At 56.1% G+C, this 14,222-nt stretch overlaps 1 protein-coding gene across 10 annotated transcripts in view; it reads right to left on the bottom strand.

The window, feature by feature from the left end:
- The window catches only part of CABIN1 (calcineurin binding protein 1), a 97,996-nt gene that overhangs the window by 67,790 nt on the left and 15,984 nt on the right, over nucleotides 1-14,222 (bottom strand). For 9 of the 10 annotated variants that reach the window (XM_033439660.2, XM_033439661.2, XM_033439657.2 and 6 more), the window contains 9 exons: nucleotides 12,770-12,906; nucleotides 12,057-12,274; nucleotides 10,868-10,946; nucleotides 10,174-10,361; nucleotides 9,291-9,443; nucleotides 7,852-8,046; nucleotides 5,083-5,325; nucleotides 4,831-4,987; nucleotides 102-217 (listed from right to left, as the gene is read on the bottom strand). In XM_033439660.2, coding sequence (XP_033295551.1) covers nucleotides 102-217; nucleotides 4,831-4,987; nucleotides 5,083-5,325; nucleotides 7,852-8,046; nucleotides 9,291-9,443; nucleotides 10,174-10,361; nucleotides 10,868-10,946; nucleotides 12,057-12,274; nucleotides 12,770-12,906 — 1,486 coding nt within the window. The remainder of the gene's footprint in view (nucleotides 1-101; nucleotides 218-4,830; nucleotides 4,988-5,082; nucleotides 5,326-7,851; nucleotides 8,047-9,290; nucleotides 9,444-10,173; nucleotides 10,362-10,867; nucleotides 10,947-12,056; nucleotides 12,275-12,769; nucleotides 12,907-14,222) is intronic. The other variant, XM_033439656.2, reaches the window with a different exon arrangement.

Below are 14,222 nucleotides of genomic sequence, written 5' to 3'. Positions count from 1 at the left end.
GAGGGGGACAGAGAGAAAGAAAGCAAGAAAGCACGGGCACACACTCTAGACCCGGGGTGACAACGGCCAGAGAAGGGCGGACGCGCCCCAGCAGCACTTACGTAGAATCGCAGCAGGGCCCCTTCGGAGTTGCAACACCAGGCCCTCCGGCCCAGGTACTCATGGGCCGTGTTGAGCAGCATGAGGGAGGAAGGGAGCATGGGCATATCGGCTGACACTGGGGAAAGACCAGGCGACACACAGGGTCAGTGCCAGCACGGCTGCGAGCAGTGGGCCCCGCTCCTCTCTCTATACCAAGGGGCCGCAGAGTTCCCCCTCTTTCCTTTTTCATCTTTTTGTCTTTTAAAATCAGTAATGATGTGACTGGGTTTACTAAAGCAGTACATGCTTATCAAAAAACAATTCAGATCACACAGGACCGTATACAGAAGGAATGGTCCATCACCAAAGAGCAGCACTGCCCACCCCACCCCACCCCACCCCACACCCCCGCCCCCAATAACCAGGGCTGACATTTGGTGAACATCACTGGAAGCATCTTTCTATGCATGTATGAGACATTTTGAAAGAGAGAGACAAGTCATTTATGACAATGGAACCCATACTACACATACCATTGCTTAACTTAAAAATTCTTATATTTAGGTCTGTTTAACTACTACAGAAGGAAAAAGAACTACCAAATCTCAGTTAAATGTTTGTTCATCACTAGAATTATGACTAGTTCCTTAAATATCCCTTGGTGTGTTTGAAACTCTGAGCCATAACCCATCATGGTCTTATAACTAACATTTTTAAAGAGGATTAGGACAGAACACATTAGGATAGAAAGTACTAGAGAAAACAGAATCAAGATTCTTTCATGAAATTTGTTTTGTACTTTTTAAAAAAATTATTTAATTTTGGCTGCGTTGGGTCTTTGTTGCTGCATGCGTGCTTTCTCTAGTTGCGGTGAGCGGGGGCTACTCTTCATTGTGGTGTGCGGGATTCTCATTGCGGTGGCTTCTCTTGTTGCAGAGCACGGGTTCTGGGCTCAGTAGTTGTGGTGCACAGGCTTAGGTGCTCCATGGCATGTGGGATCTTCCCGGACCTGGGATCAAACCCGTGTCCCCTGCATTGGCAGGCAGATTCTTAACCACTGCGCCACCAGGGAAGTCCTTTCATTTCCATTTTCAACAGCATCAAATGACTGTTACATCAGGTCAGTGATGGGTCTGTGGTAGCTTTTTCCTCGTCTCCCCCAGCTCCTAATCTGGTCGTACATACTGCTTCTAGTGCAGTAGGGTTATAACACGTACATTCTGTTCTGCAGCCATAATCAGCCCAACTGCTCTCTTTCGACTCCAATTCTAAGTGGATCTGGTGCTCATCGCAAGTTCTTTCCTGTGGCTTTTCCATCCTGACTCATGTTCGTTTACTGACTTCATCCTCCAGCCATGCTTCTAAGAAGCACTCAAGGAGCTGGAATCCACTGTAATTACAAACGACTGGCTACATGCCTGGGCCCACACTTTCCTGCCCTGAGAACCCTGCAGACATGTGGACATGACCCCAACTGCACTGAACACTGCCAGGGAGAAATCTGAAATGAGCCCTGTTCTTTGTCCCATTAAGATAAATTGCTTTTTCAGTTTAGAAACCTGACAAGTCTTTACCCCTAAAATAGATCCTTCACCAGGATGCATCTTGATGTAGACTGTTGCATATCAACTTTTCTCGGTATATACTTTGAACCTGCAGATTCAGTGTTTATTACAATTCAGAGAACTCTTCCTGTATTTGACATCAGATTCCTTGCTGCCATCAGGGGCCCCATTCACCCTCACACTGGACCATCTCTGTCTTCCACATCTACCACCTTCTCTCCAGTGCTGTTAGCTCTTAATCCGTCTCCCGCAGTTTCAGTCATGTTCACTCTGCTCCTCGCTGTTTTAGTTTATTAGTTTATAATGGTGAGATGTGGTTTGCAGCGTTTTCCCTTAGTTCTGCAGTTGTCCTTTTCATTTCATTCTGCTTATCATCTTAGAAATTTTAACAAATGATTTTCTTGGGCCAATCACCCACAAGCCTCTGCCTCTGCTCCTTGCCGTACACTTTCTTCCAGGCCTAGTTCACCTGTCTCTCGAATGGTGTGTTCCTTCTTCCCTTCCTGTACTTGATGCGGGGTGTGGGGTAGGGGTGGGCCATGACCTGTCAGCATGCCCGCCATGTCACCTCTCTCTATCCTGCTCATGGTCAGCCAGGGCGGCTCCTCGGACCACGGCAGCGCTGCAATCACCATGAAGGAATTTCCTGGGGCATCTCCAACAAAGAGGACCAGCCTGCCCTTCCTCGAAGCTGTGAGTTTGCAGCAGGTGTTGCTCTCAATCACTTTCCGCCGCCTGTGTCTGCTGAGGGAAAAGAAGGGAGCTCGCTCGACCAGGGCTGCATCAGTCCGCACTGGGGGAACAGGGTTTTGTCCTCTCTTCCGAGATCTCCTAAAGGTAGGATGGCTGCCCGGGGAGAGCAGTGCGGCCAGCACATGGCCCCAGCCAGCAGTTCCTTCGGCTTGGCTACAGCCACGGGAGCCATATCCAGTGACTGAAGTGAGATGGGAGGGCAAAGGCCTGGCTTCCTCTGCCCGACATGCTACAGAGCCCCCGCCGGGGTCCGAGACGACGTCAGGATGCACCCTGTTCTCCCCACTGCTTCCCGCTTCCTTTCACGAGGAGAGATTCCTAATATACCATCCCAACACCTGCTCCAGGGAACTCAGCATGCAACATTGCCCCACGCCGGCCCCTTACTGCCGGCCAGAGGGCCCTCCATGTAGTCTGCCACCAGGAGGGGCAGGACCCAGCAGCCCTTCCTGCCTCTGCCAAGGCCCAGGGCAATACAGGGGGCAGCCCCGCCAGCCCACTCTCTACAGAACAGAGGACTCTGTCCACTCACCCTATCCCCTCAGTCCTCCTCCAGGGGGTGGAGGAGGAGATGGGCCACACCGGTGGCCAGTCCACCAGGATCTTTGTTTCCCTATCCCACCCTTTTGAAGCTTATGGCCTTGGACTGTCCTCCTCCCCTTATTTGCTTACTGGCAGTTTTTTTAAAAACTATATTGTGGGGACTTCCCTGGTGGCACAGTGGATAAGACTCCATGCTCCCAATGCAGGGGGCCTGGGTTCAATCCCTAGTCAGGGAACTAGATCCCACATCATGTCGCAACTAAGAGTTCGCATGCCACAACTAAGGAGCCCGCCTGCCATAACTGAGACCAGGTGCAACCAAATAAATAAATAAATAAATTAATTAAATAAAACAAAAGAAATCCTGTTACTAAAAAAACAAAAAAGCAAACCAAAAAAACCCATATTGTGCTTGCATAATTAATTAAGAGGAGACTCTTAATGCATAAGTCTTTTTACACCTACATTTACAGGTGTAAACCTTAATTTTTTTCACCACTGAAACTGTTTTGTAAAACACAGAGGCACTATTTGTCAAGCTCTTTAAAGATAACCGTTCTAAAAATTTATCCAAAAAAATCAATTAAGCAGAAGCAAAAAGGCGTGCATGAGGTATTGACTAAAGAATGACCAGTAAGAGAGAAACACTGCTGCCCTGAGAGTTGGGCAAAGCAGGGCACCTCTCCTAGCATCACGAAGACAACAGAACACAGCCACACAGCTTATACACGGGGGGGGGGGGGTGAAAGCCTTCCTCGGTCTGGCTCCTTGCCAAGTCCAGCCACATGCCCAGCCCTTCTGGGTCCCTGCCCAGCTGCCCCATCGCTTCCCGGTCCCCCGTCAGGCTGCAGGCGTGGCACTGTGGGTGCTGCTAGTGGTCCCGTCTGTCGCCTCCACTGTGAACCTTTCCAGGCCAGAGGTTCTCACCCACGGAGGCCTGACAAGCAGAGAGCAGCTGACAGACACCTGCGGAGTGAAGCACTTGGAGCAAGAGAGCAAGTGGAAGGAAGGCAAGCTGGTGTGGGCTCCATGGTTGCGGCCACACAGCTGACTTTCCTTCCTGTGCGCTTTGCTGATCCGTCAAATGACTGAGGAAACCACCCCCATAAATTCAATTTTAAGCTGGTTGAATATACACATAAATACGTGTATTGTAATCATAGCTATATAAAAAGTATACGTATATCAGCCAAGTTTAGATTGAAAATGTGAGAAAACCAAAGGAATAAAGTCCATTTGGTAGAGCTACACTCTTTGCTTAAATGTCATTTAGCTGTTGTTTTGATGTAATTTCTTCCACCGACCACATTTCCCACCATGGTGCTGACCCGGCTCAAGTGCCACCTCCACACAGGGCCCTGGCTCGCCCCTGCGGCCTCTGCACCCCTCGTGCCAGCACTGACCTGCCGTGGCAACGATGGCTTTACTGCCCCGTAGGTCCTCCAACAACCCTGAGATGGTGCCACTATCCCCAGAGTGGACGGGGGAACAGAGGCTGGGGGTCGCCTGACTAGCCCATGGTCACATGGCCAAGAAGTGGAACCTGTGCCTGCTTGCCCCGTGCTGCCCTCCAGTTGCCCGGGCCCACACCCACGAGGGCCCACGGGCTGCGCAGGGACTGGAGGAGCTGGCAGCACGAGGCTCCCAGAGCAGGCCCACTCCTCACGGTGCTCACCACCTGCACCCGATGTGAAACACTGCACAGGCCACGGCCACGCCCCCACCGCATGGTGGGGAGCCTCTGCCTCCATCCAAGTGCCACGAAACATCAACTGCCCAAGCCCAAGCCCACTCACGGTGCCTGGACAGGGCCGCAGGGCCCTGAGGCAGAGACGAGAGGCAGGGACACTGGGCTGAGGGCCATCCCCACTGGACCGCGTCCCCACACCTTCGTCTGCGGGGCTCTGGAGCTGCTGCTGATGGCACAGGGAGCGGAAGCTGTCCTCTTCCTGCCAGATGATGCGGTGCAAGATGATCCAGGGCAGCACCGAGGACACGTGGGGCTCCTTGGGCTCCTCCTGCACGGCCATGCTGCAGTCGATGACCTGGGGCGATCGGGCGTCACTGCAGGGTCAGCTCCCCCCGGGGTGCGTCCTTAGGGCCAACTGGGCTGCGGGTGGGCAGGAAGGAGCCAGGCTACCTGGATGAGGTTGTTGGTGAGACGGGTGAGGCCAGCGGCGGAGGATGAGTCCCTCAGGATGCTGCCGCTGTTGTCTGCTGAGAGCGCCTGCTCGATGCCCAGCAGCAGCTGGGTTACCGTGGCCACCCACTCCTCCTTGGCGGCAGCCTCAGTGGCATTAACCATCTGCTGGACTGCCTCATTCAGAGCCACGTCAGAGCACTCGAAGCACTGCCGGTGGTCCTCCAGCCGGAGCAAGGAGTCCTGCATGAGGGAGGAGGGGGCAGGAAGGCGCTGTGAGAGCTACGGCCACGCTCGCCACGCCTGGCCCCACAGGGGCCCAGGGCATGCAGAGCAGGCCCGCCCACCTCGACCGCCCTCCGAGGTGACAGACAGGCAGAAACGCGCCTGAACGCAGATCAAAACCACCCCCAATATAAGAGCCTTAATTGCCAGGAAAACGGGGCCTGTGTTTCTTTAGGGAAAGCCAGCACCGAGCAGGAGCTGCTGAGGTGTGAAGCCCACAGGGGCAGAGGTGGAGGCCGCAGGCTGGAGCCAACCCCACCTGATCAGAACACGCAAGGGGCTCGTTGACAGAAAGTCAGAGACAAGACAAGGACCCATCACTCTAATGTGACATGATCCCCAGTGCTTGAGGCCAGAAAGAGCTAAAAAGCAGAAGAATAACTGCCAACAAATAGGAGAGCAGATCAGCACTGACTGTGGCAGCAGACCATCCACCCAAAAGAGAAACCATCAGAAATAAAGGGAATGCAGTGAAGTGGCCAGATTTAAAATAAACACGCAAAAATCAACAAGGTTCCTATGAACCATAAACGTAGTTAGAAGACATATGGACCAGCAAAAACGTCCTGCTCAAACAGCAACCCAAAGTATCAGGACTAAGAATCAACACAACCATGAGGAGACTGTACACTTACATTGAACAATGTGGCAGGCAGCTCATCTACACAGGGAGACCGAGCCTCCTGCATATCCCAGAGAGGATTCCAAGTCAGACCCCCACCCTACAAAAGCTAGGTGAAGTGGGTTACACGCAAGCGTGAACCCAACACCTAACGCTGCAGGAAGAAGCAAGGCACACAGGCCTCTGTCTGTTGACACGCCCCTGCGGCCTCCCTTGTGGAGAGTAGGTTCCGTCAGGGGGCCTCCCCGCTGCCCGGTGTGAGGCACACTGTGGGAGCTCCATCCTGTGTGTGCAACAACTGGATGAATGTTGTTCTAGCCTCAAAAAGGCTTTCTAAGCATAATGAACAAATTTACCACTGTTTGAAAACATCAAGAGATTTAATGACCTAAAAATTCAAAACTTATGTACGTCAAAGAAAGCACAAGCTGCAATTTAAAAGCAGACAACAAACTGGGAAAAAACATTCGATGAGAAAAAGATTAATATCTCTAATATATAAAAAGCATTCCAAATCAATAAGAAAACACACCCCCTCAAGAGGAAAAGGAGCAAAAACCAGCAGATTCCCCAGCACTCGGCCCAGGCCTCATCTCGGGCCTCGGCACCATGCGGTGCCTCCCCAGCAGCAGCCCCCTCCCCTGGGGCCCCCCCCGCCCACTTTGCCCAGGAGCTCCAGACTACAGAGCAAGACCACCTGAGCCACTGAGCTGGCCTGTCCCTGGCACACTCAGCTGTCCACCTCACAGCCACTGGCGCTGAGGTCATCACAGCTCGTCCCCTGCCCTCCTCTCCCCATTCCTCCCCTTTCACCTCCACTTGTTCCCAGTCACACCTCTTAACCATTTCCCAGTTCAAGAAAGTCAGTTCAAAAAGCCCGGATGGGGACTTCCCTGGCGGTCCAGTGGTTAAGACTTTGCACTTCCACTGCAGGGGAAGCGGGTTCGATCCCTGGTCAGGGAACTAAGATCCCACATGCTGTACAGTGTGGCCAAAAAATTTTAAAAGGTTAAAAAAAATAAAAATTTTAAAAAAGCCTGGGAGAAGACTGGGCTCTCTCCCTAGACTGAAGAGGAAGGACCCAGTGAGATAATAAATCAAAGCCCACCCCACACCACTGAGCACATCCCGTGTATCGTCTTCCACATCCACCTCCACGTGTCCCGAGGATGGCGGCAGCGGTCACTGCCAGCACCTGTCTGGGGCTTGCCACATGCCAGGCGTGATGCCCACACACGCCAGCTCATGAAAATCCACAGCAGGCCTCTGAGGTACAGACAATAACCATCTCCGCTCCAGAGACAAGACGCTGAGGCGCAGGGAGGCTGAGTGACCACGCAGCCCAGCAGAGGCTTGGTGCCCAGCCAGCTCTCAGCAGGGGTTCATGTGCTGAGGACGGGGGCGTGGAGGGAGCCAACAGGGCACATGGGCCTCACACACCACACTCGTGTTCCTTTCCTTCAACTACTTGATCCTACGGGACTATTTACCTTCTCTTAATTCTTTACATTGTATAGATATTTTATCAATTTTATATGTACTCAATAGTTAATTTAAAAAGCAATGAACAACATGCAGATGAACCATCAGGTGGATGGATGGCTAAGCCCTGACTAGTCTCCCTTCCCCCTCTGCCACGTGGAAGTTCAGAGCCTGGCGCAGGCTCACCTTGAGCCCAGCAGACCCCTAGGCTCCAATTCCCCCCCCCCCCCATATATTCTCACCACATCTTCCCGGTGCCCGAGGGGGCGGATTTTACTCCACTTCTCTCTACGTTCTCCAGGGCTGCCTCCAAGTCCCCGGAGAAGAAACTCCGGCCAAGCAGAAGGCACAAGCAGGAGAAGGGCCGGGGCAGCACACACCTGCAGCAGCAGCAGTTGGGCCGGCCTCTCAGGCACAGATGTCATGAACTCCAGGTGTTTGGCCCGGTCAAACCCACTGGGGCACAAGGTGGGGCGGAGCAGGCGCACGACGGCCCGGTGGTCGCCAGCCTCGTACAGCCGCTGAGTCTCCTCCAGTGACTGGCACCGTTCTAGCGACCTCAGGTTCTTGTCGATCTGGAAAAGGCCCAGAATCACTGCCTGACGACCAAGCCCTCACGGGCTCCCTTAATGCAGCCAGAGTTTTGCATTTTTTTTTAAAATTATTTTATTTTATTTATTTTTTATTTTTGGCCGCGTTGGGTCTTCGCTGCTGCGTGCGGGCTTTTCTCTGGTTGTGGCAAGCGGGGCCTACTCTTCGTTGCAGTGCGCGGTCTTCTCATTGCGGAGGCTTCTCTTGTTGTGGAGCACGGGCTCTAGGTGCACGGGCTTCAGTAGTTGCAGCACACAGGCTCAGTAGTTGTGGCTCACGGGCTCTAGAGTGCAGGCTCAGTAGTTGTGGCGCACGGGCTTAGCTGCTCCACGGCATGTGGGATCTTCCCGGACCAGGGATCGAACCTGTGTCCTCTGCATTGGCAGGCGGATTCTTAACCACTGCGCCCCCAGGGAAGCCCCCCAGAGTTTTGCATTTAACAGACCCAGCCGAGAAGTATTTACAGCAAGTAAATACCTTATAAAATACTTTATAAATAGTATTTCTAATAAGGGCAAGGCATTCAAGTCTTTGAAGAACAAATATACCAAAAAACAAAACTACCACAGAAGCAGAAGGGCTCCAGAAAGCGTCTGTGAAAATAGTTAGACAGCCTCATGGCCACAGTTCAGTGAACCAGACTCCTAGAACCGTGGAGCATGGGGCTTCAGAGACCTAGGGAGCCAGGCCAGAGGCTGGCACACACCACCAATCCCCGAACCCTCTCCTCACAGGAGGCCTGCAGGATATGGGCAGCAGGGGCACTGCACTAGGCCTGGCCCTGAAACCACTCTGCAAGAGTCTGAAGTCCACATCTGTGAATGTGTCACAGATGTGGAACTGTGGGCATGCGGTCAGAGGCTGCACAGTGAGGACAGGATTAGAACCACACACCGCTGACCCACCCCAGGGCCAGAGCAGCACTGGTCTGCTTCTGCAGGGCTTTTCCTCTCGTTCCTCTGGGGCTGCTGCCACACGCAGGCCAGAGAGCTGAGCAAGAGCCATTCTCCACCCTGTGGGCAGACACCTCCACCCCAGCTCCCAGCCACTGGCCCCCAGAGAAGCGCTCCATCAGGGGGTGTGCCTGCAAGTCTGTGGCACCCTGTGCCTCAGAGCTGCCTCTCCTGGGTCCCACCCTGCCCTACTCAGCACGTGGGCCACTCTCCTAGTCCGCACGGACAGGTCAGGCCTTTGACCAAGAAAACACCATTAAAAAGCTCCCACTCACCTCCTCCAGGGAGACGACCGAGTCATTGTGGAGGTTGGGCAGGCGGATCACGACGTCTCTTTGCTCGGCTCCCGCCGCAGCCCGGGCGGCAGCGGAGCTCTGCAGCATCTCTGTGCAGATGTCATAGTTCTCCAGGGCCTGCTCCATGTCTCCCTGGGCAGAGGAGGGGCACTCGCTGTGCTGCACCAGGTGCCTGCCCCCTGAGCCCACCAGACTGGGGGCACCACGAGGGCGGTTTTAGCCAACTACTACCATATCCCCTCTACAGAGGGGGTGGGGCTTAATAAGTACCTGCTGAATGAACGCATGAACGAATGATTCACACTACAGCTCCAAGGGGAGCATCGTGACCCTCGTGGTAGCGGTGAGGACACCGGGACACCAGAGCAAGGCTGAGTATCTATTCCAGATCTTGAGCAAAGCTGGCAGAGCCGCGACTAGACCCAGGCCTGTTCCAGCTCCAGAACCGACTGTGGGGCACTGGGTGCCACAGTGTGCAAGGGGCTGGGGAATAGCCAGCCCTCCCGGGCCCTCCAGACAAGCTCCATTCACACAGATGGGCAGTGATTCCCTCCCAAAAAACTGCACCCATTTGCACACATGCTCAGGCTCTCTCGGGAAACAAAAGGAAAGGGTCAAGGCTCCAAAGCAACCTCGCTGGGTCTATAGGGGGCCCATGAGGCCCCTCGTGGCGCTACAGCTGTGCTGATGGTGGGCGTCGGGATTTCTGAGATGCTGCACGTTCCCCACATCCCACCTCCTCATGCAGAGCCCAGTGCCCAGTGCCACACGTGCGCACACACACCCTCCACCACGCGGCCAGCTCTCTCCCCTCCCGCTGGGTACCAGCGCATCCTCCCCAAGCAGCCGACCACAGACCAACCTGCAGCGCCAGGAATCGCGCCTTCAACCAGTACACGCGGACCACAAACTCCAGCCAGCCATCCTCAAACAGGTCCCGCTGGGACGAGGCGAATGACAGCTGCAGGAGGTCCCCCAGGAAGTGGGCTCCCGGGAAGTCGGGCCCGAACCTGCCGCTCACCACACCCGCAGGGCAGTTCCGAGGAGACACTGAAAACCATCGGCCGAAAGGAGTCAACCTCATGTGTGGGGCCCAGACACCCTTCTGCTCCCTGAGGTTGCCCCCAGCCCTGAGCCCTTGGAGCCTCACAGCCCCCGAGCAGCAGAGAGCCAGATGGGCTGGATGGGGATACGGGACCCTGGGGCTAGAGGCCCTCATCCGGCAGACTGATCTGGAGCATATCTTTGCTCACCAGGTGGTGGTTTAAGTCAGAACGATCCATATCACCTGGGACAATGACTGGGGACACGTAAAGTATCAGGTGATAACCTGAGAAAATGGAAATGTCACGTCCCTCATCCTGAGTAACAGGAGCAGGCAGGTGGCTCCCTTGGGGCTCAGCTGCTTCTCAAAGGCCCCGGGTCTTTCCTGCCCTGACAAGCTGACCCAGGAAATGCGCCCCCTGTAGGTGTGACTCAGCCCCCCACTCCTGCCCCCTCCCGGCTGCTGAGGGTCCAGAAAAGTTGCCCCACACAGAACACGGAAGGTCGCCTACCTGCAGAGCTCCGGCCCTTGGTCAGCAGCCACTGGTCCAGCTGCAGCTCCATGCAGGAGAGGGACATCAGCATCATGTCCTGCAGGACGGGTGCGGACGGTCAGGAACAGGGTCACACAGGTCAAGGGCAGGGGATGGAACGAACCTAAACTAAAATTTACTCTGATGAGAACATCAAGTTTTCCTCTACCTACTTTCCATTTCATAGGTGGTAATCACTAGCTTCCTGCTGGGCCATAAGGAGAGGCACGTGGATCTACACTGGAACAGACTCGGGAGGACCCGGGAGACCCGCCTTCAGTCCTCGGGGACTGTCCTATGGAAGAGGCAGCCCTGCCACCTGCCGAGTGCCAGGCACTCAACCCTGACAGCCCCCAGGGTGGGCGCGTCATTCCCTGGGTGGACCAGAAAGCTGAGACTCAGCAGTAAGGAGGCGCCAGCCTGGCCAATGGGCACAGCTGGGTAATAACCAAGCTGGTCTGTCTAGGGACCAAAGCCTCGGCCCCTCCCACTGCTCCACCCTGCTGGGACATAAGGAGAGGCACGTGGATCTACACTGGAACAGACTCGGGATGACCCAGGGGAGTCTGGGCAGATGGGCCTGGGGGAGCAGGCCTGGGCAGATGCTGCCAGGAAGCAGTCCCTGGGGTGTCCCAGTGGAGGCTGCACCGCCAGGGGCCCCTGACCCACACGGCCCTGAGGACCTGTGAACCTGGAGCTCCTCCACCTCTGTGCCCCCAGCAAGAAATACCACCCAAGGGCCCTGAAATCTCCCAGTGCTGCCTCCTCAGAAGCGGCCTTCCTCTTCTCACGGGAGAAGGGGCCAAAGCACCCTGGCTCCCTTGGCCCTGGGAGGCACTGAGTGCAAGAGCCTGGGCTGCAGAGGGCAGTGCGTAGGCTCGGCCCCCACAGCTGGCAGTCCCCAGCACCCCTTCGGCAGCCTTCCTCCACCTCTGCACTTGTGTCTCCTCACTTGTTGAAAAAACGGGTAGCGACGGTCCCTGGCGCCTAGAACACAGCAAGCCTCCACCTTCCAGCCTCTCCGCTGCTCTCCTCCTGCTCGTGAACCTCCCTCCCCCGTGATCCGCCCCCCCCCTCCCCGTCTCAACCCCACACCTCCACCTGCAGTTGCAGCCCAGGTCCCGCGCCTATGCCTGGCCCCCACCTGCCCGCCACCCGGCCAGCCAACCTGGATGTGCCTGTCGCCACAGTCCCTGAGCAGCGGGTTGGGCAGGCTGGCGCTGTGCCTCCGCCAGCTGTGGTAGATGCTGAGCACAACCTCTGCCAGGCCCGGCGGCCAACGCAGCAGGAACCTGTGGCCCATGCTCTTCAGGTAGCGCATCATAAGCTCCAGGATGCCCCCGTTGCTCAGGTTTCCCAGCAGGAAGGCGTGCACGTCTTGCTTCTCTGCCCGGAGCGGGGGAAGTGACCAGACTTCAACAGAGGACCCTCCGTGCCAGGGGCCCCATTTTGTTCGGGAGATGAGAGCAGGCGCCAGCGGGAGGAGCCCATGTGCCCCAGGGGGGCGCTGAGGGCGGGCCTCACGGCTGTGGGCACACCTATCTGAACCTCCAAGGCCCAGGCGGGTACAAGAGGGCTGACCCCTGGGTGTGGCCTTGCACAGCAGCACAGCTCCCGGCCGTACCCAAGAGCTGCGATGTACCCATTCGACCGGCAAAGCCCGCACCCCTAGGGGAGCACGGTGGAGTGTGAGCCAGGACACTCCAGCACACCCCCTGCCTCCAGCTGACCACAGACCTCAGGCAGGACAAAGCCAGGCAGCCCCTGGACCACCCTTGAAAAACCACCCAGACCCATCCCCCCAGCACGCGGCCTGAGCGGGTTCCAGGAGAATAGGAGGAAGGAGTCCTCACAGCACTGCCCGTGGTGCCTGGGTCCTACCAGATTCCATGAACGTGGCTGAGTCGAAGGACAGCCTGTGGGGCCCGACGCTTGGGAAGTTCTCCAGTTTGGCTTCTGACGGGACTTCGTAGTTACTAAAGGGATCGTCTTCCTCCTCGGGGTCCAGCTTTCTTAACCTGCACGGAACACACCGAACTCGCAAAGGTCACGGCGCATGTTCCAACACCTTCCCCTGAGAGAGAGGAGAGCTGAGCCGGACCCGAGGCTGGCCCCAGCCCCACGGAGAGCTAGAGACAGAGGCCGAAAAGCTCCACTTGGGCAGCACAGTTGGCCAGGCCTCCAGGTGCCAAGGCCCGAGGGGGGCCTGGGGGACGAGGAGAAAGTGGGTGGGTGGGCGGCCCCTCCAGAGCTCCTCATAGCTCTCTGAGCCCAGGGAGGCCTCTCCCAGCAGGCACCACACCTCAGACCCCCCCAGGGACTCCACTTTAGCTGAGCCTGCCACCTCGCCGAGGATGGACAGGTAGGCGCCTCCTGACGTCCTGGTGTACAACTGCACGCCTCTGCCCCAGGGACCACGCCCAGCAAGCCACCGTGTGCCCCTGCCTGATGATTCGAGGAAGCTGATGTGAAAACCACACAGGAAACCAGCAGTTGAAATAAAGAATAAAAAAGAAGGTAGACACTATTCCACACGAAGGGGGCTGGGGAGCAAGGCCCTGGGCGGGGCAACGACCGGAGGGGAGATGGGGAAATGGTCCTCGGGCCCCTTGGCACCTCCTCTTCGCAGCCCTCGGAAGGGAGACCTGCTTTTGGAGGGGCGGCTAGGGAGGAACTGATCAGAGAGCCCGCCTCCTCCACTCACTGAGAACAGCTCCACTTCTGAGCATTTCCCTCTCACCACACAGAAACGGAAAGGCAGCAAATTAGGAAAATCAGGAACCTTGTGGCAAAACAGATTTACAATCCACCTAAAGGTCCTGGCTCCTCCTCCTCCGCTTGGATGCATCACCATTGAAACCTACTGTCACGAGCCAAAATGCCAGCTGGGGACTCCTGGGACACAAGCTCACGTAACACACGTGGTTACCTCCCAAACTCCACTCCAGTAACCGGGAAGGAATAAAATGGAGTCAACTCACAAAGAACCAGGGGGTAAGAGAGGAAGCCCCAGCTGACAAGACATGCCCACCAAACGTTAGAAGGCAGAGAGATGCCCAACCAGCAGAGACTGACTGCTCTCTGCCCTCAGTGAGGGCATTAAGAAGTCTGGCACTGGCACCATAAACCCCAGGAAGGCTCAGGCATCAAGGTCCCAGAGCGTCTGAGGGAGGTGACAGGGCAAGGACCAAAAGCATGGGGGCTGGCGAAGACCTAGGGCAGGAGCACTGGGGCGCAGCCCCCCAGCTCCACGCAGCCTGGCCCATCTCCTCCCGGGAGGCTCCTCTGAGGAACACCGCGAACCAGTGAAAGCAAGGGATGACTCCTGAGCCCA

The sequence above is a fragment of the Orcinus orca genome, chromosome 15 (genome assembly GCF_937001465.1).
Source record: "Orcinus orca chromosome 15, mOrcOrc1.1, whole genome shotgun sequence".
NCBI classification, from domain to species: domain Eukaryota; kingdom Metazoa; phylum Chordata; class Mammalia; order Artiodactyla; family Delphinidae; genus Orcinus; species Orcinus orca.
Note: the sequence above shows the minus strand (reverse complement) of the source record. Positions and strands in the feature narration are given on the sequence as shown.